Genomic DNA, 20,411 nt, shown 5'->3' with positions numbered 1-20,411 from the left:
CCCTCGCCCTCGCCGCCGCCTCCGCCACGCTAAGGGAAACGGGGCGTCGCAGTCGCGCCCCGCTAAGTGAGTACCGAGCGGCCGGCCCGCGGCCCCCCGCCCGCCCGGTCAGCGCGGCCGGCCGCTGCCTCGGCCCCAAGCTCGCTCCCAGAATGCACCGCGCGGCGAGGCGCGGGGCGGGGCGGGGCGACCTTTGACCTCGCGGGGGGCGGGGCGGGGCGACCTTTGACCTCGCGCGGCCGGGCTGGGCCTGGCAGGACGGGGCAGGGCGGGAGACAGTCCGCCCCGCCCAGGGCCCGCGCGCGAGCACCGCGCCCCGCAGAGCCGGCCCAGCCCAGCCGACCCGCACCCGGGCAGCCGCCCGCCCGCTGCTCCGCGCCCAGGTGAGGCCCGAGGGGCCCGTCCCCGCTGGGAGGAAGGGGCGCTGGGGCCTGCGGGGTGCGAGGATGCAGGGATGCAGAGATGCTGGGGTGCAAAGATGCAGGGATGCAGAGGTGCAGAGATGCTCGGGGTGCAGGGATGCTGGGCTGCGAAGATGCAGGGATGCAGAGATGCAGAGATGCTCGGGGGTACAGGGATCCTGGGGTGCGAAGATGCAGGGATGCAGAGATGCTCGGGTGCAGGGATGCTGGGCTGCGAAGACGCGGGGATGTGCGGATGCTGGGGCCGCAGGGATGTCGGGATGCAGGGATGCCCTTGCCTGCACCGCGCACCCGGCCCCTGGGTGGGCTTGGGCGCCGCATTGCAGGTACTGCACCACCCTCTGCCAGCCCCGGGCTCCCACCCGCCCCGCACTGTCTGGGGCGCGGCCACCTCGCCCTTTTGCTGGCCTGCCGGTCCCTTCTCCCCGCGGGACATTAGGACCCCGCCCTGCAGGTGCATCATCTGGCTTCTCTTTATGTAAGTGCGACCTCACCGCCTCCCTCCCGCCGTGGGTGCGAGCTGCTCGACTTTTATTACTAAATAACTGCATGCTTGTGAGTCGCAGGGCCAGGGCTCGCTCCGGATGCTGCGGAACTGCCTGCCCAGCGGCTGCGGCTCCCAGAGCAGCTCCGACTTGGGTTTCCCATAGACCCGCATTGTCTGGTTTGTAGCTTGGGCCCTTGCAGTACGGATCTATCTATTCCGGGTCTATCTATTCAGGTTGGGACAGAGCAGGAGCACCGGGGACTGAGCTTGGAATACTCTAGACTGCAGGTATCAATACAGCCCAGGCCCGACTGTGCCTGCTATCACTATTTGAAAGAAATCTACCTGATGAAAACCTGATATTGATTTCCAAAACTCCAGTTGCCTAGTGAAATGGTTGCTTTTGTTGTTGTTGTTGTTGTTGTTGGCCAAAGTCAAGGATTCTTCTGGTCATTGATTTTAGGAAAAGATGATAACGTGAAAGGGATGTTCACTCTGAAGATGTTTTCCATTAAGTCTTTCTTTCCATTGTCTTAAGTACTAGCCTGAAGCGAGAGACTGGCTTGTGGCAAATCTACGTAGGTCTTTATCTAGGTCTTGCACAGAGTGAGGTAGTTTTTTTTATGACTGCATCATCTATCATTAGTAAATTTCTTTGAGAGGCAGTAAAATTTGAAGTTCGTGACAATTACTTGTCAGTACAATTGTACTGTAACTACATCAAATAGGTTTCTTGGAAATTAGAGGGGTCACTCTTAAAAAACTAATTCTCTGGCTTGTAATGGATCATTCGTTTGGATTCATGGCCATTCATCCATCCTTCATTGGAGAAATCAATTACCATCTCGTTACCAACTAAAGGACATTTATTATACTACTGATGCCAGTAGAATAAGTGGATGCGTTTAAGAAATAGCCTTTGGAGTGCGGGTCACGGTGTTGGCAGGAAAAGTCACAGCCTTTGCTTCTGTCTCAAATATGGTCAGCCAGAGTAAGAGTAGTTCCTAATGCAGCTTTGCTAATGAAGACCTGAGTGAGCTGTTGTTTAGTCTCCTTAAAGGTCGAAGGCCAAATCTGGGTGCCTTTCCCCACTTTCTGTGCTTAGGGCTGGGTGTGTATGTGTGGGGAATCTGTCTCCTAAAGGTCTGAGCCTGGGTGCCCTTCCCTGCTTTCTGTGCCCAGGGCTGTGGGGGGGGAGAGGGGGGGGGAATCTGAGGCAGATCCCACTTGCAGACCAGACAGCTAGCTCTGGTTTAGTGACCGCAATCCCCACCTGTGCTGGCTAAATTGCAGAGAGATTTGGGCAGGGCCCTGAGATGTCCTAGTTGACTTCAAGGATTCTGGGTCCATCCGGTAACAAAGGGGCTTTATCCACGTTCCTGTGGCCAGAAGAGAGAAGAATGAGCCATACTTGGCAGGGTCTTGTTTTGGCATAGTTGCAAAGTGGCTTGTGATTAGATGGAGGGTGCGCAGAGGCCTCCCGAGGACTGAGAGTCCCAAACACTGGAGGACATTGTGGCTCACTCTTTTTGTTTGGTTTTTGGCCACACCCGGGAGCTCTCAAGGGTTGCGCCTGGTTCTGCACTCAGGAATCACTCCTGGCAGGCTCAGGGGACCATATGGGATGCCGAATATCGAACTGTGCTATTGCTCCAGCTCCAACCAATTGTGGCTCTTCTTCTTTTTTTCCCCTCCTCTGCTTCCCAACGTTCCCAAAACACCCACCGAGCCCCAGAATCTATGTCCTTGCTAGCGAGCAGCCAGCCTGAAATCTAGCACAAATCCTGACCCTGATTTGCAGCAGGAGGTTTTCCAGGCAAGAAAGCAGCCTCGATGTCGGTATTTGTTGGGAAAGACTTTCATCCTAACTCACTTGTGTTTCTTCAGCTTCTATTTACTGTGACTAACATTTACTCGGGAGGAAAGTGACCCTTTTCTCTGAAAGCAGGCAGAGGCATCTTTGAAATCCCTGCAGACAGACAGATGCTGTTTTTTTCTCCACTCAGTCGGTTCTGGAGGCGAATCAATTCTCTCTTTATTGACCGGCATTCTCTTTTTAAAAGCACTGATTTATGGCTGATCTCTGCATTTCATTTCTGTGTGTTTCATTACTCAAGCATGACTCAAATTTCACTGCAGAAAAAGTACAGTCATGGCCGTCTACTGAAAGTTACAGTAGACTAGCCTCAAGGGTCCGCATTGTCTTTAAAAATTGATGGGCAGCAGGGAATAACACCAGAAGGGGCATGAAGGTGGATGGATAACATTTGATGAATCGGAGCTCTGTATTCAGAAAGGGGAAGGGACCCACCTGTGCCGAGCCAGTCTTGGGATGATAACCTGTCAACAAGGGGGTAATCTTCCAGCCGCCATAACAGCAGTGAGGTGCCCAACTTTCCATCCTGATGGATTCATGGGGCAGGGCCTAGCCTTGTCTGCCAGTGGCCAAGCATTTCCAGTGCACCCAGAACACCTGTTGGTGCCTTCTGCACAAGGGTTTGAGTGGGGCGTGATGGGCTATGACCAGCTGATTCCACATGAGTCTGACCCCTCTTCCTCCTCTTCCTCTTCAGGAGAAAGCCAGAAGCCAAATCTATTCTGAATCCATGTCTCCGTGTGTTTTGTTTCTCAAGTCTGTTGGGCCATACCTGGCAGTGCTCAGGGGTTTCTGGCTCCACACTCAGAAATTACTCTTGGTGGGCTTGGGGGCCCTTTTGGGATGCCAGAGATTGAACCCCAGTCAGGCACATGCAAGGCAAATGCTATCCTTCTGGTCCCTCTGATATAATTTTAAAAATAGCCTCTCTTGGTTTTTAGCAAATGAGTTTGTCTTATGCTTTTCTGCCCATTATCTTCCTGTTACATTGTAGTATGAGGAATAAAGATGGTCTCGTGTATTTATATTTTATGTGTCAGGGGGTAAAGAGCTTCAAATTCCGGAGTCCAGAGTGATGGTAGTAGGTAGGTCTTGTATGCACTGACCCGGAATTTTTGCCCGAGCACCTTCGGGTGTGGCAACAAAACAACAATAAAACGAAACAAAACAAAACCTTTCAACTTCTTGCCAACAACAACAAAAAGAAAATCCCACTCCCTTCTCACAAAACCACAGGTTCGTGCTTTCTATGAGCAGCCTGTGGGCTGGTCATGCCTCCCCTCGACAGTGCAGCCACCACTGGAAGAGCAGTGGCAAGCCTGGCTTCTGAAACGCATCACTGGCACCCCAGTTTGTTGGGAGGGAGGGGACGCTGCTTTTGGGCCCTCTGATACATCCATCAGAGGGTCTGTGCTGTCGAGGGAAGAGGCTGGGAGGCCACCCAGGTGCCCTCGGTGCCCGAGCAGACTGGTGCAGTGGGTATTCCTCAGCCTAGAGCAGGGGTCTTCAAACTACGGCCCGCGGGCCACATATTGTATTTATTCCCATTTTGTTTCTTCACTTCTAAATAAGATATATGCAGTGTGCATAGAAATTTGTTCATAATTTTTGTTTTTACTATAATCTGTCCCTCCAACAGTCTGAAGGATAGTGAACTGGCCCCCTGTTTAAAAAGTTTGAAGACCCTTGGCCTAGAGCATGGCTAAGGCGAGGGGCAGCAGAGGCTCTGCAGGGGGTGAAGGTAGCACGGGGACCAGTTCTGCTTCACTCGGCTTCAAGTCCATTTTCTTTGGCTCCTCAGACTTCCTTTCCAGGCAGTTTCAGCTCTTTGTTTTTGTTTAGTTTTGATTTGGGGAGTACCCAGCAGTACTTGGGGAGCATCTAACTCAGCTTAGTTGCTCCTGAAGATGTTAGAGGACCTTCTCCATGCAGTGCCATTCTCATCCTAATGAACTCTCCCCCACGTCCACACAACCTGATTTATTTTGCGGGGGAGGCCACATCCGGCAGTGCTCAGGGGTTCCTCCTGGCTCTGTGCTCAGGAATTATTCCTGGTCATCCTCAGAGCATCCTATGGGATGCCAGGATGCAAGGCAAATGCTCCCCCTGTGCTGTCATTCTTCCCTTCCGCTCTGATTCTTTACACAACCCATGCTCCTCACACCCCGCACAGGCAAGAGGGTCTTGGAGCCCCTTTCTCCAGCCCCAGGGGCAGCGCCAGCTCATGTCACCTGGAAATGAGTGCACTGGCCTGAATGCAGACAGTTCTGTGAAGACCATGGGCTGTCTGCTCTCCATCCCTCAGACATATTCTCTGAAGGTTTCTAGTCCGCTTTCCGAATAGTGCTGAGAACCGGTGGGTGTGGGGCCCTTGCATTTCGGGGCATCGGAGAGCCCTTAACTCCTTGCCCCAGCTGCCACACACACGCAGCCCCAGTGCCAGACACAGGTGTGATAGCAGCAAAGGTGGTGTGTGCGAGCAGATCCCATTTTTAGAACTCATTGTCTCGCACAGGATCGGAGTGGGGTCCCGGTGTGCTGTGGGTTGCCTTCCTGTACAAGAAGGGTGCACTGTGTCTTCAGCCAGGAGGCATTACATACTGTTTGGCCGGACTCCCAAGGACTACAGTGTCTCCCAGTCCTCAGGCAGCCCTGAAGCACTTGCCATCCAGTGAGAGACCCCAGGTTCCATCCCACCCAAACTCAGAACTGCTTGAGAGAAGAGTCAAACAAGTGTATTGGGGTGTTGCAGGGTGGAGCCGGGCACTGCACCAGGCGGATGCCACCCTGAGGAGCCAGACAGCGTATGCTGCATTGAGCACTGTTTGCCAGGGCTGTGGTAAGTCTTCCCATGGTACGGAGGCTGGCACTGGCGAGCATGCGAAGGGAGCCTACTAGCATTCCAGCCTCTGAGAGGGGCCTGAGGGAGAGAAGGGTCAGGCCAGGCTGTTGAGGTGGATGACTTGGGGTCCTTACGACCTCAAAGTGGGCATTCATTCGCCTCGCATGTGGTCAACCTGGATTTGATCCCTGGCACTTCAGAATGTCCCCACACACCTCCAGGAGTGAGGAGTAAGCTCTGAGCATTGCCAGTTGTGGTTCCAAGACAACAGCAACAACCATATTTTTTCTCTGTCCCCCATTTCTTCTCCGCTTTTCTGAAATAACCTTCAGCATGCAATTCAGTCCAGCTCTTTCTCTCCTGTTTTCCACCAACCCTCACAGCCTTCTTTCTAGGTTATCCTAATGGTCTCACGGTGCCTGCAAGTTCATCTTGTCAGAAATACCCCTGCTTGTAAGCCCCTCGTCTTTCAGGCTCGCTGTTAGTGTCCAGGGAATCTGGACAGCTGTCCAGGCCACTGCCTCAGCCACACATGCTCACTGGGCCCACTAAGTGCCCAGCCGTAGGTAGCAGTGGGCACATGGCATTGGGCACCCCTGCCCCATCGCCCATCTCAGACCCTCTGCCCCATAGCTGTCATTGTTCTTGCTTTCCTGGTGGTTCCCTGCATTAGTGGCTGAGCCTCACCTCACAATACCATGCTCTGGTGCCTCAGAGCAGAGAGACTGGTCCTATCCTGAGCTCACTAGCTTGTTTAGAGGGGAGGATGCCAGCCTCAGAATAATTCAGTTATCAGTGTCCAAGGAGGAATGAAAAACAGAGTTGGGGACGGTCAGCAGCTCACTGGGCCCTCTGTGCATTCCGGGCTTTTGGAAGTGATGGAGTGGCTGGTGAGGTGATTTTTTGCTGCTCTCCATATCACCAGGCATTGGGTTCGGGTCATGCATTTTACTCGGGGGGAGGTCTTGAATGAAAGTGGCACTTTGGGGGGACTTACTGGATCATCTGGCATTTAGTATTTTGTCACCCGGAAAAGCACTCTCAGAGCCCAGCCCTTGTGGGGTCTCTACCCCCGTGCTGACACTGTTCTGGGACGCCAGCGGGTTCTCAGAAAACCCTTATCTGGAAGTGAGTCTCCAGGGCCCGCAGTACTTCCCGCACAGATGAAGCTGGATCCCCATATCTGAGGCCCCACCACCCTGGGCCTTCCTGGCTGAGTGATCCCCAGAGGCGCTCATGGCCTCACTGCCCTTCCTTGGCCTGCCTCTGGGTGGTTTGATTCCCTCCTCATACCAGAGAATGACATAATGGCTGAGATCTTCAACCAAAGGAGCCCTCCTTCCCAAAAAGGCCAGCCCTGAGGGCAAGGATGGGGAGAGTACAGACAGGGCAGCCCCATCCCTTTGGACTCAACCTTCTCATACTGTCCAGAAATATAAGGACCACCTGGTTTGAGGTCATGGCAAATACTGCAAAAACCAGAAAAGGGTCATAAATGGTGTTCGGGGTTCTAGAGAGGTAAGGCATCTGCAAGCACTAGCCTAGGACGGACCGTGGTTCGATCCCACGGTGTCCCATATGGTCTTCCCCAAGCCAGGAGTGGTTTCTGAGTGCATAGCCAGGAATGACCCCTGAGTGTCAAATGGGTGTGGCTCAAACAAACAAACAAACAAAAAATAAATAAATGGTGCTCGGGACAGGTGGGAGAGAAGTGTCTCGTCATCCTTGCTGTCAGAGATCCAGTGCAGAGTCTTTCTGGGAGTCTAAGGGAGCTGAGGCAGGACCCATCGTCCCAAGGTGGGAAGGTGGGGGGTCTGTGCTGCCCAGAAGGTGGCCCCCAGCCACAGAAGTTGCTTCAGTCCGGGTCACGTCCAACCCAAAGAGAGACATAAGTTGCCTGTCCCAGCCCCACGGGTCGTGGCTGGGGCCTAAGCACAAAGGCCTCCATCCACCGCCATCCAGCCCCATCGTTAATTATTTCATGCTACAGTGTGTCCAGTGCAGGCTGCTGACGTGTGTTCCCGCCTGGGGGGGGTCTCTCTGGTTGCACCCTACTGTGGCTTCACTGGTGGGTGCCTCTCCCACTGGCCACTTGCCAGTCGCCAAGAGTGACAACCGACAGCCTGGGTTGGCAAGTGCTGCTGCTGGCACCCACAGCTAGGGCTCCCCCAGCAAAAGAGCCACCCTGTCCTTTGCGCACTGCATCTCCCCTAGGCGAGAGGCGCAGCGTGGGGAGTAGAGCAGAATAAGCCTGACTCGGAAGGTAGGCAGGGGGCTGGCCCAGGAGTGGCCTACCTGTGAGTGAGGACCATGCCAGGTGGCACTGCCAGGATGTGCCAGGCATGGGCAGAACTGGGGTTACATTGTACCTGTGCCAGCTCTGCTCCTGTGCCAGCTCTGCTCTCCCAGTACAGGAGGCTCTCCGGCACCAACAGGCAAAGCTGCACTCGGGGTTCCCTCCCACCTCGCTGAGCCCTCCTCTCTCCCCAGCACAGCCCATGCCAGTCGGGCCAAGTGGCCAGTGAGCCTGGTGCAGACACTCTGTGACTTTTCCTGAATGTGGTTCCAGCTTCAGGACTCAGAAGGGCCTTCTGGGGAAGCATCCTCGGGGCAGGGTGTATGCTGGCTTGGTTCCTGCACTACAGAGCCTCCTGAGCACTGCCCCCACATCTTTGAGCTGCCCTAGGGAGTACCAATTGGGACTCCCTTTGCCTCCCACTATAAAAGCTTTTGAGAGGGACCAGAATGGTGGCGCAAGCGGTAGGACATTTGCCTTGCACAAATGTGGTGACCTATGATGGACCGTAGTTTGATCCTCCGGTGTCCCATTTGGTCTCTCAAGCCAGGAGCAATTTCTGAGTGCATAGCCAGGAGTAACCCCTGAGTGTCATTGGCTGTGGCCCCAAAAAACAAAAACAAAAAAAAATAAGGAAATAAAATAAAAAGAAGGGCATGGGACCGGAGAGATAGCACAGCTGTAGGGCGTTTGCCTTGTACACAGCTGATCCAGGACTGATGGTGGTTTGAATCCCGGCATCATACAATCCCATGCCTGAAGAGCCAAGAGTAACCCGAGCACCCCCAGGTGTGACCCAAATCCCCCCCCCCAAAAAAGAGACAAAGCAGGCCAGAAAGAAGCAAATATTTTGCACCAGGGAGCACCCAAATCCGAGATTCCTCTCTGCTCCTTTCTGGGAAGCAAATATCCCATGAGACCTGTCTCCTTTGATTTTTTTTTTTTTTTTTTTTTTGGTTTTTGGGTCACACCCGGTGGTACTCAGGGGTTACTCCTAGCTGTCTGTTCAGAAATATCTCCTGGCAGGCACGGGGGACCCTATGGGACACCGAGATTCGAACCAACCACCTTTGGTCCTGGATCGGCTGCTTGCAAGGCAAACGCTGCTGTGCTATCTCTCCGGGGCCGTCTCTTTTGATTTTTAAAAAGGAGCCAGAGCAATAGCACAGCGGTAGAGCCTTGCATGTGGCTGACCCAGGATGGACCTTGGTTGGATTTCTGGAGTCCCATGTGGTTCACCAAGCCAGGAGCGATTTCTGAGCGGTAGCTGGGAGTAACCCGAGCGTCACTGGGTATGCCCCTCCCCCCCACAAAAAAAAAAGTTTTTGAGTATCTTCTTGTCCGAGGCTGGCCCAGAGTCAACCCAAGATGGTCCTTAGGATTGCCTAGATTGTGCCAGATCCAGTGCAAGCTGTGCAAGGGCTCAGGGCAGGGCTGTCAGGCTGGGATGGCCCAAGCTGTGCGTCCCTATGCCTGAGAGGAGAGTGGCGTCCTGGGCCCTGTGAGGGGCAGCAAACACTGTTCAGAAATGGCAAGAAAGCCTGGCCCCAGAATTGTGCCAAACCAAACCACCGAGTCTCTGGGCACTGCTGCCCCAACATGGTGAAGTAAAAATGGGCCCCAAAAGAACGTGCTATGCACTGGGGATTAGAATGAACCCTGCTGTGGGAGCATGAGACCCAATCTGAGAGGAAAAATAAAGGCACCAGAGTGTGCACAAAGGGCCAGGCCTCTCTGCTGTCCGAGTGGTGGTGTCGGGTGTGTTCGCATGGCCTGTTCCACCAACACCAGCCATGGGGCACTTTTGGCTGCCTTGGGCGCCCAGACAACCCCGTGCGTGTGTCTCGCCCACTCCCCAGAGACCACAGAGCCAGGGGAGGGGGCGCAGGTACAGCTCTTCTGAGCGTCTGGGAGGCCAGTAGGCAATGCCTGTCCCCATGGGCACCTCCCTGGCAGCCTCTATGACAGCTGGAACTGGAGGTTCTGGGAGTTCCAAGCCCTGACGTCACAGAACCGGCTGAGTGTCCGGCTGAGTTGTCATCGGATAAGAGGCTGGACAGATAGGATGCTGCATGGAGGGGACCCGCCGGAGGTCAGAGTGGCCCCGCCGGAGGTCAGAGTGGCCCCCTGAAGTCCTTGTTCCCCCTGCATGGCGAGCCTGGAGGGGACATGCTGAGGCTGCTGCCCATGCAGCCACAGGACCCCCTAACCTAGGTAAGGGGAGCACGCCTCGCCCCAACCCCATCATTCCCCAGGAAATGCCTGGGGAAGCAGGTCTGAGGGTAACCGACCAAATGTCGAGGGCTGGTCCAGGTGATTTTGGCCCAGAAGTGACTGTTGGGTTCTTTGGCCCATTCCTGAATCCCCAAGACCCTTCCTGTTGTGTCGGGATAGAGCAAGTGTGGACTCGATAGAGCTGGGCCTTGATGGAGGTACCTATCTGCTGCCACAGCCATGCTTGGGCTCTGGTGGGCTGGTTCAGCTCCACAGCTCCCGCCCATGAGATGGCCGTGCCTTTTTCTAGTGCTTAGCCCCTTCTCATGTAACCAAGTTGGGGTCAGCCAAGTGAGTCCCATTAGCTTGAGTGAAATTAGCCTCTATTTTCCTTTCACGTAAATAATGAGGGGAAAGGCCTTCTTGTTCATTAGCTCTCGGGACTCTCATGACTCAGTTGCTTGTGGATAGGTGGCAGCGGCGAGGGTCCAGGTGGCCGTGAGAGCTGGACTCGGCCACCTGTTCCTGAGAGTAGGTCAGGTGGACACGATGGTTCCCAGCCTGTCTCCACCTGCAGGCCGCCCGATCTGGGGGGGAGGTGGAACCCTCACTCTCATGCTCTCCCCTTTCCTGGCCCCACCTTCCCTTTCTCTACTCCTGCCTCCAGCACAGCAGGGTCCTCCGGAGCTTCCCCACTTTGGGATAGGGCCACCGACAGGACTTGTGGCCTCTGAGAGGGACCAGGCAGCTGCACTCCTCCTGCCCGATTGCTCGTTCGTGCTCATAATTTATTCATGGTTCGCTTTGAAAATAGCTCCTCCGGCGCCGGCCGGCCCTTGTGATGCTGCTGCGGCTGCGCTTGGGCTCCAGGGGCCTGTCTTGCTGCTCCCATTGCCTCCGCAGTGCTTGGCTCTGCTCTCTGGCGGCCAGAGGGTGAGTCACAGTGGTGACAGTGCCCCTTGGCTCAGGACTTCACCCAGACACGAACCCTGAGTTCGCTCCTTGGGAACAGTGGGAGCACAGCGACCTGGGTGGAGCAGGCCATGGGAGCATTGTGTCCTGGGCAGACACGGGAGCATCACATCCTGGGCAGGGCGGGTAGCAAGAGCACTGTGTCCTGGGCTGGCACTTCTAGGGCCCATCAGAAATGGCTTCTTGGTCTGGGGCTCAGTCTGATTCCTGGACACCTGCGGGGAGAGAGGGGCCCCTCACAGGTGGGCCTCTCTGTGCAGGGCCCCACCCCATGCTCTGGACTCCTCTGGCAGCTTTGCCCAGCCTGGCCGCCACCTCCCTCCTCCTTCCTCCTCATCAGAGACTGAGGAGACTAAGGGGCCTCGGACTCTCTATCATTTAACTTTCTCCCTTCTATGGTGAGTGAGTGCAGGCTCAGTGTGGATCCAGCTGTTGGCCTGTGCATGGTCACCTAAGTCCAGTCTCTGCGTCTGTAGCAGGGTCCAGTGTGTAAGCAGATAAGGGTTGCAGTGGGGTATGGTGGGTCCCACTTCACCCAGTTGAGAACACAGACAGATGGATGGACAGACCGACCAGGGCTGCCGCTGCACGGCCCAACTCCAGAACCCAGTGGCTAAAGTCTCGGCCCCTCTGATCTGGGGACCAGAGGCCTCTGGGGGTAGTGAACTGGCAGGGTGGCCTGTGCGACAGAGGAGCTGTCACTGCTGTCACCCCTGGGGACTCTGCTTTGTTTTCATGCCTGCCCCAATCCTTGCCCTCCCCCCCGAAGGCCAAGCCACTCCATAGGGCCACCCAGCCTTGCCCTCCTCCTTGGGCTCCTTCGGCCAGTGCTCCCCTAGTTCCCTTCTGTAGGTGTGAACAGGGCTGTGGCTTGACCTGCTCTCAAGACTTCTCCCACATGTGTGTCCACCCTGGCCTCTGTGTGTCACCCCAAGGCCCCTTGATTTCTGTGCCCTGCAGCCTCCCAGCCCTCGGAATGCCTCTGCCCAGGGATCTCAGGCAGGGACGAGAACGACTGGTTTATAAAATAAGTGGGAGGCCAACAGCCTTGTCTTTTGTCCTTGGCATCATTGAGTGCTGTGCAGGGCATCAGATTTCCCTGGTAGCTTTTCCAGAAAGACCCACTGACTTCACCACGGCTCTCAAGTTACAATAAAAGCAGGGAGTGGACCAGGCCAGTGGCTGCTGCCTGCTGGCAGAGCTTGGAACAGGCTGTGGACAGACTCGGGCCTCTGCAGCCCCTCCCAGCCCCGTGGGGCCCCTCTGCACCTGCTCCAGGTGCTGAGTGTGGGCTCCTGGGAACAGAGGCCCTGGAAGGACCCAGCTGGTCTGGGAGGTGTGGTGGGGTGACGGGCCAGCCTTCGCACCCCGGCAGCTGTGTTTAGGTCCCCTCTCCCCAGAGCCAGTGAGTGCAAGGCAGGTCCTCTTCCAGCCTGCCCCAATCCTCCTGGCTGGGACAGTGACCAAGCCTGTATCCCTGTAGTTCATCTGGATGCCAGCATGGCCGCCACGAACCTGGAGAACCAGCTGCACAGCGCGCAGAAGAACCTCCTGTTCCTGCAGCGCGAGCACGCGGGGACCCTCAAGGGACTGCATGCCGAGATCCGCCGGCTGCAACAGCACTGCACGGGTGGGTGGGGTTCCTGGGGTAGGGCAGGCAGGGCAGTGGACGTGGCCTGGCCAGGCAGGTGGGTAGCAGTGGGTTAGAAAGGGGAAGAAAAAAAAGTGTTCAGCCCTCAGTAGGGTCAACCCATCCTCACAGGAACCTCCTAAGGCCACACCTCATACCTTTGGCCACTCAACAGCCCCCCACAGCCTCTGCTCCCTTGAGGGCTCCCAGCCAAAGATCCCCTTGTAAAATGTCACTGTGGGCAGTTGCACATGCTCCGGGCCAGGGAGACCCCTGAATCCTGATACACCGAGTGGGGCTCTGGCACTCTTGTTTGGGCACCCCTGCTCAGGTCCTCCAGAATGGGTGAGTTTAGGAAGTAGGCCCTAATCACAGAAAACTGACTGTACATTTCCTTGCTAGATCTCACCTATGAGCTGACTCTCAAAGGTTCCGATCAGGCAGGTAAGCAAGAGCGTGGGGGACGCGCGCCACTGGGGCATCTCTGAGGCGAATAGCGCAGAAGAAAGCGTGTGTGCCAGGCCTCCAGGGGAGAAGGCAGGTGGACAGAAAGCAGGGCCTGTGGCCAGGTAGAGGCAGACACGAAGTACAGATGTTTTTCTGGATTTTGTGACTTTCTACCATCATGTCCCTTACGTGATGGAGAAAAAGATGTGACAAATCGGGCGGGGGCAGGCCTGTCAGTATTCCCTGAGCACTTGGTCCCCAACACTGCCAACTCCACAGCCAACACAAGCTGTGCCCCAGGGAGCACCCTGCCCCTCCTCAGCTGTGGCTCTCCCAGGCCCCTTCCAGCTGGGCAGTGGGATGGCAGAGGCTGAGGGGGACGTTGGATGGTTGCTGGGGACACTGCTCTGACCCAGGAGTCGACCTGGTCTTCAGCATGGGCCCCAGACCAGCAGAGAAGAGTCCAGAAAAAAAAAAAGTGGACAGACCGTCACTTTCTAGGGTCAGGCAGGAGGAAGCAAGTCCGCCAGAAGCGTGAGGAGGAGCTGGGTGGAGGGGAGTGGGGTTGGCCAGGGCCCCCGCTCCTGCTTGGAAAGTGCTGGACCAGGAGCCCGGGAAGCGGTGCACTGCTCAGGAAGATGGGGTGTAAGGGCAGCAGGTGGAAAAGCAGCCACATGGGCCCCCAGGCAGCCTTCAAGGTGGAAGCCGGGCGAGCCTTTCTGCAGGAAGCTGGAGCTGGGCACGAGGGCGCGTTGGGGAGCAGGGGGGCGCGGGACACACACTTGGGGAGGCCCCGCATGCCCATGCCGCTGACCGCGCCCACTCGCCCGCCCACCTGCAGGCGCAGGGTCCTCCCGGGGCAGCGAGCTGCGGCAGCGCTGCGAGGAGCTGGAGGCGCAGCTGCGCGCCAAGGAGCAGGAGAAGGAGGAGCTGGCGGCCGCCCTGGAGCAGAAGAACGCCATGATCGCCGTGCTGGAGAACACCGTCAAGGAGCGCGAGAAGAAGTACCTGGAGGAGCTCAAGGTGAAGAGCCACAAGCTGAGCCTGCTGACGGGCGAGCTGGAGCAGCGCGCGGGGGCCGTGGCCTACCTGACGGCGCAGCTGCACGCGGCCAAGAAGAAGCTGCTGGGCAGCTGCGGCGCCGACGGCGGCCCGGCCGGGAGCCCCGCGCTGGCCGGCTACAAGCCGGCGCCCCCCAAGGACAAGCTGCCCGAGACGCCGCGCCGCCGCATGAAGAAGAGCCTGTCGGCGCCGCTGCACCCCGAGCTCGAGGAGGTGTACCGCTTCGGGGCCGACAGCCGCAAGCTGCTGCTGCGGGAGCCCGTGGAGGCCATGCCGGACCCCACGCCCTTCCTGCTGGCGCGGGAGGCGGCCGAGGTGCAGCTCATCAAGGAGCGGCCCCTGGTCATCCCCCCCATCGGCTCGGACCGCGGCACCAGCGCGCCGCACAGCCCCGGCCGCGACCAGGCGCACAAGGCCCACGTGGGGGTGGCCCACCGCATCCCGCACGCCGCGGCCCCGCAGCCCCCGGCCCAGGTGGAGACGCTGGCGGTGGACCAGGTGAACGCGGGCAAGGTGGCGAGGAAGCACTCGGGCGCGGACAGAACGGTGTGAGGCGCCGCGTCCCGCGCCCGCCCGCCGGACTCGGCCTCCCTCTGGTACCGCCCGTGCATGTCACACCACTGCCTTCTTCCAGGCCCACCTCGGCGCCCGCCCTCGCGCCGGCACCACGGCCGACCCTGCTCCTCAACACGCATTTCCCGGCCGCCGTGGCCCGGCACCGCGCCCCAGGCCCACCCCGCGCAGCCCCTGCTGAGAGCCACAGCGCCTGCCCATCGCGACCGTGTCCCCGGGCGTCTGGGGCAGCTCCCCAGCCACATCCCCCGCCACCATGCCGGGTGGGCAGGGCGGTGCCGACGTCGAGCAGTTTCCATGTATGTCACAGGAACTAAATAGACAGTTTGCTGCTCCTACACCACCACATGGTGTGCGCAGTTTGTTTGTTTTAGCCAAATGTTCACGACCCTAACAAACTTTATTTTCTAAACTGGCCCCTCGCTGTCTTGTCTTTTATGAACCAGCTGGGAGGGGCAGAGCAGCACAAGACACAGCCGGACAGACACACTGTGGGAGGGACAGTTCTCGCCACAGATGGACAGATAGTGTACACACATACCATTGGGAGAAACAGCAGCGCGTCTTAAGGACACACACATACAGACCGGTAATTGCTACCTGGCCCAGCCACACACACGCAGAAGGCTGAGCGGTCTCGCTGCCTCTCGCTAACTGGTCTTCGACAGCTCGTCCTCACACAGGTGCCTGGAAGGTCCTGGGTTGTGGCTGGCTAAAAGCTACTAGAACTGGAGATCACCTGTGTCCTGATAGGCACAGCCCTGTCCTGCCCCTTCATTCTCGGGCAGAGCTGCAGGAACCCCAGGCCCAGGCAAGTCTCCAGTTGCACAGAAAGAAGGAGGCCTTCCTAGAGGTGCCAAGCCCAGGTTCCTGGGGGGCTGTGAACAGCAGGAACTGGCACCAAGGTCAATGGCCTAGAAGGAGCAGGCCAGAGAGCTGTGGAGAGGGTGGACATGGCCAGGGGACAGACAGGCCATCTCTGCTCTGAGCCTGTCCTGGGCCTCCAGAAAGGTTTTTGCAGGCCATGACCACCTCCGGCACCCCGAACTCCCATCAGTGGCTCAGGGCACAGGCACCCCATTCTGACCCTCCAGCCCCACTCCTCACTTCCCTGCTTCCTCCAGCATTGCTCAGACACAAAAAGTTCTGGTGTCAAGTGTGCACCAACCTTTATTTGAGTCAACAGAATCCAACGCTAAAATAAAACCTTTAGTCAGGGCCAGCGGCCCATCTTGCAATGGGCACAGCCCTTCCTCCGGCAGCCCTGGGTGTGCCCGCCGGCTAATCTGAGTTGAGAGTGAGGCACACGCCCTGCAGTACCCAGTGGGAGATGTGCTGCCCTGTGAAGAGGTCGGCCTCGAAGACCAGGCCCACGCCCATGGCATTCCTGCGGGTGGAGGTGGTGTACACAGGCGTCCGGAAAGTGTTCTGTGGGGAACAGGCAGTCAGTGCCCACCCACACCATGGTGCCCTTCACCTTCGTGTCAGGATTCCTGCAGTCCTGAGTCCCCGCCCTGAGGGGGAGCAGGACATCAGAAGCCTGGCCACATCCTCGGAACCCAGTTCGGGGGCTCCCCTGCTGTCTGGACGAGTCCCAGGCCCCCCCCCCCCCGGTCTGGATGGGTCCAGCCTCTCACCTGCAGCTTGAGGCGGTGGCTTTCAATGGGGATGACCTTTAGGATGGGCAGGTCCACCACCAGCACCTTGGGCTGGCTCCTGACCAGGCAGCCTCGCTCCAGGTCCCAGCCAGCGCCCTCCAGGTACAGACCTGATACGAAGCAACCTGCGGGCGCCAGGGCGCAGCCACTCTCAACACAGCGTGCACCACAGCCCCACCCACTCAACCCGACCAAGCACAGGGCTGCCCACCCTGGGGGTCATGTCAACACAGGCCCAGGAGCATTTCTTCCTCTGCAGCAGTGGCATAAGGTTTAGACCACAGCAGCCCCCACCGAAGGTGCTACAGATGAGGCAGTAGTCGGCAGCCCACATTCCTGTGAGTCAGGAGGGGTAGAGTCAAGAGTGAGGGGCCAGAGTAATGGCACAGTGGGGAGGGTGTTTCCTTGCACTCGGCCAACCTGGGTTCGATCCCCGGCATCCTATATGGTCCCCTGAGCCTGTCAGGAGTGATTTCTGAGTACAGAGTCAGGAGTTACCCCATGAGCGCCATCAGATGTGCCCCCACAAAAAAAGGCAAGAGTGGGGAAAGGTGGAGGAGGGGAAGAAGAGGAAGGAGGAGGGAGGAGGAAGAGGAAAAGGAAGAGGTGGAGGTCCAGCTGTGTGCTGGATCCAGTCATGCTGGGGGCCAGCCCGAGATACCTTACTGGCCTCCCCCAGTTCTCTCTCTACCCCCCTCCTCTCCCTCTCTCCTCTCTCATGTCTCTCTTCTCCCTCTCCTCTCTCTCTCTTCCCTCTCCTCCCTCTCTTCTCTCTCTCCCTCTCCTCTCTCCTCTCCCTCTCCCTCTCTCTCCTCTCCCTCTTTTCCCTCCCTCTCTGTCTCTGTCTCTCTGTCTGTCTCTGTCTGTCTCTGTCTCTCTCTGTCTCTCTGTCTCTGTCTCTGTCTGTCTCTGTCTCTGTCTCTCTCTCTCTCTCTCTCTCTCTCTCTCTCTCTCTCTCTCTCTCAGAACTGTGAATGCCAGCAGGACAGTGTTTTCAGCTTGGGTATCATTGCAGAGAGGCAGAGCCAAGCCTAAGAGGGTGGCATGGCAGGGAGGATGGTCCAAAACAGACCCCTGGCTCTTGAGGTCTCAGGACAGTCTCATCTTGGCCTCCCCAGTACCCCCCCCCATGTGTGGCCATAGGAGCCAGAACTCTGTGGGGAGCTGATGAAGACCAGGTCCCATACGTTCCATCACCCCTACCTTGGCCTGCACGTTCCATCACCTCCTCGGGGTCCTGGAACTTAGTCACCTGAGTGAAGAGGGTGGAGCGGTCCAGCGGCCAGCCATTGCGCCGGCAGGTGGCCTGCACCAGGGCCGTGAGGTAGGACTCAGGGATGTGCAGCCCCGACAGCCACATGACGTTGGGTTCACCATCCACCACCTGCAGAGGATCGAACTGCTGCAGAGATGCACAAGGAGGTGGTGCAGAGATGCGCAGGCGCTTGCAGCTGAGCAGTGTGAGGGCGATGCAGGCGGGGAGGTAGACCTGGGTGGGACTCCTTCCTGCACCTACCCACTGCGGCCCAGCACCCACTGAACTCTGGTGGGATTTCAAGACAGTTTGGGGAGTACAGTACCCATAAAAGTCCACAGAAAGACCAATTATCCAACCAGGTATAAGCACCCCTCTCCAATGGGGAAACACCACCGATGAGAAAATTGGGCCTATGATGAGAACTTTGCAGCAGTGGCCAAGACTGATCTCCAAGAGCTCGTTAAAAGACACCCCCCTTTTAGGGGCTGAAGCAATAGCATGGCAGGGAGGTCGTTTGCCTTGCACGCAGCCAATTGGGTTCAATTCCTGACATTTATATGGTCTCAGGGCCTACCAGGAGTGATCCTGAGTGCGGAGCCAGGTGTGGCCCAGGAACTAACCAAATAAGTCATGGTTCCAAGTCGGCAGAACAGCCAAAGACAGGCAGGCTGTTGAAGCTTGTGAGCTGGCGTGCTGGATAGAGAGAGAGCTGACTTCCTATTTCTTCGAGTTTGTCTTTTGTTGTTGTTTTTGGGTTTTTGTTTTTGGGTCGCACCCAGCAGCGCTCGGGTCACTCCTGGCTCTGAACTCAGAAATCGCTCCTGGCAGGCACGGGGGACCACATGGGATACTAGGATTCGAACTACAGTCTGTCCTGGATTGGCTGTGAGCAAGGAAAACATCCTACTGCTGTGTTATCTCTCCAGCCCGTTTTTTTTAGTTAGTTTTTTGTTTCTGTTTTTCTGCGGGGGGCGAGGAGTGCCACCCTGGGTGATGCTCAGGGATCACTCCTGGTGGTGCTTGGGATCAAACCCCGCTTGGCCACATGCAAGACAAGAACCCTCCTCTCTGTACTATCACTTCAGCCCCTTAACTGCTCTAAAGCCATGCTCTAGGGGCAGGTACCTGTGCTGGAAAGGTTTGGAGAGGAGCCCCAAGGACACTGGAAGAGACCTTGGTCACAGGGGACCCCATACCCACCAAGTTGGATGGAGCAAGAGATAAGGGCATGAATGGGGTATCGTTGAGGGTATTGGAGTACATGGGGGGGGGTACAGGCCATGGCTCTGCCTGCCCGCCGCTCACCCAGGTCGTGTACTGGCTGAAGCGCCGCATGAAATAAAGCATCCAGTTCCCCAGCGACTTAAGGGTGTCGGGCGCCAGTTTCCTCCAGATGTTCGGGATGTTGCCAAGAAAGAGAGACTTGGCCACATCATCCAGCTCGTTGCTCATGCCAACCTCTCCAGCCAAGGCCTGTGGGCCGCACCAAGAGCCCACCATGAGTGCCGTGAGCACTGCGGGCCCATGGAAGGCCGTGCGGGGCAGCCGGGCTGGCCTGGCCCTGCTCACCCTCTGGAGCTCGCTCAGCGACTTGGCCATGCGGAGCAGCAGCTTGTTGAAGCGCTCGAGCTCCTGTAGCAGCACCACTGACGTGGGCGAGATGCTCGGGCCCAGGTGCTTCCTGACCTGGTCCAGGTCAAAGGCTTTGGGCAGCTTGTTCTTGATGTCCTTGGCCACCTGGCCAATGTAGTCGTCGCGGCTGACCCCAGTGCTAGACTCCCCTGAAATAGGCCCCCCTCAGTACGCTCACCCTGGCACTGCCTGAGCCCAGGGGTACAGGGGCGGCCGGCCCCCCTACCTGTCTGGGGCTGCAGCTCCAGCAGATGCCCCCACATGTCCCGAGCCGCCTGCGTGTAGTAGCCGATCTCAGCGTTGGGGTGCAGCCCCAGGACCTCGGGCGTGTTGGCGAGCGGGAGCGCCTCAATGGCCTCTGAGAGGGAGACCAGAAGTCACACCCTCATGTCCACCCCCTATTCCCCGATTTCCTACTTTCCGGGCCTACCGTCTCCCGTGGGGCCACTGCCCTGCATCCCTGTGCCCCACTGCTGACCCATCTCTCCCGGGGTGCAGGCAGTCTGCCCTGGCACAGAGGACTGGACGGATGAGGCTCACTCCAGGAAAGGAGCCCTGAGCTTGCTCTAAAGCTCAAAGGCTACAAAGACCACCCCATCAGATACCCATCAAAACACCAGAGACCACAAAAAGACCACACCAGGTAGGATGAAAGGAAGCACTGGAGGCAGCCAGAGAGCCAAGGATCACCATGTGTGTGTACACATAAACACACATGCACAGAACACACATGAGCATGCACAGAAACAATGTAATAAACACACATCCATATATATTCAAGGGAGGACCCCATGCTTGAGAATTTTGAGGGTCCTGTGGTGTCGGGCCTCACCCACAAACTTATCCTTGACGTCCCCCACGGGGATCTTGTAGTCCACCTCCTTGTTTCGGAAGAAGTGGAAGGGCTGAAATGTGTCGAAAAGGAAGTCGCCCAGGTACTCGTCCATGTAGATGGTGAGGATACGGCGGTCAAAGCTGTCGATGGCACGGCCACCATACATGACCTGTGGGCGGGAGGACGGCCACTGTGCACGGGCCAAGT

The 20,411-nt window shown here is 57.4% G+C and overlaps 1 protein-coding gene across 2 annotated transcripts; it reads left to right on the top strand.

Moving 5' to 3' along the window:
- Positions 1–15,238, top strand: CCDC92 (coiled-coil domain containing 92). 2 transcript variants are annotated; one of them, XM_049769251.1, is made up of 4 exons: positions 1–66; positions 12,593–12,739; positions 13,142–13,183; positions 14,028–15,238. In XM_049769251.1, the coding sequence occupies exons 2-4, from the start codon at positions 12,610–12,612 to the stop codon at positions 14,798–14,800; spliced, it is 945 nt and encodes a 314-aa protein (XP_049625208.1). In that variant the 5' UTR covers positions 1–66; positions 12,593–12,609; the 3' UTR covers positions 14,801–15,238. The 2 variants fall into 2 exon arrangements, with proteins under 2 accessions (XP_049625208.1, XP_049625207.1); XM_049769250.1 differs by lacking the exon at positions 1–66 and adding an exon at positions 331–383.
- Positions 15,239–20,411: the final 5,173 nt, after the last annotated feature.

The sequence above is a fragment of the Suncus etruscus genome, chromosome 2, assembly GCF_024139225.1.
Source record: "Suncus etruscus isolate mSunEtr1 chromosome 2, mSunEtr1.pri.cur, whole genome shotgun sequence".
In the NCBI taxonomy this organism is placed as follows: Eukaryota; Metazoa; Chordata; class Mammalia; order Eulipotyphla; family Soricidae; genus Suncus; species Suncus etruscus.
The sequence above is the reverse complement of the archived record's forward strand: the minus strand, read 5'-3'. Positions and strand labels throughout refer to the sequence as shown.

Bases quoted from the DNA above. Each gene is read 5' to 3' on its own strand.
- CCDC92 (XM_049769251.1), top strand. From the start codon at position 12,610: ATGGCCGCCACGAACCTGGAGAACCAGCTGCACAGCGCGCAGAAGAAC. The intron at 12,740-13,141 runs GTGGGTGGGGTT...TTTCCTTGCTAG, and splicing joins GCTGCAACAGCACTGCACGG to ATCTCACCTATGAGCTGACT. The intron at 13,184-14,027 runs GTAAGCAAGAGC...GCCCACCTGCAG, and splicing joins CAAAGGTTCCGATCAGGCAG to GCGCAGGGTCCTCCCGGGGC.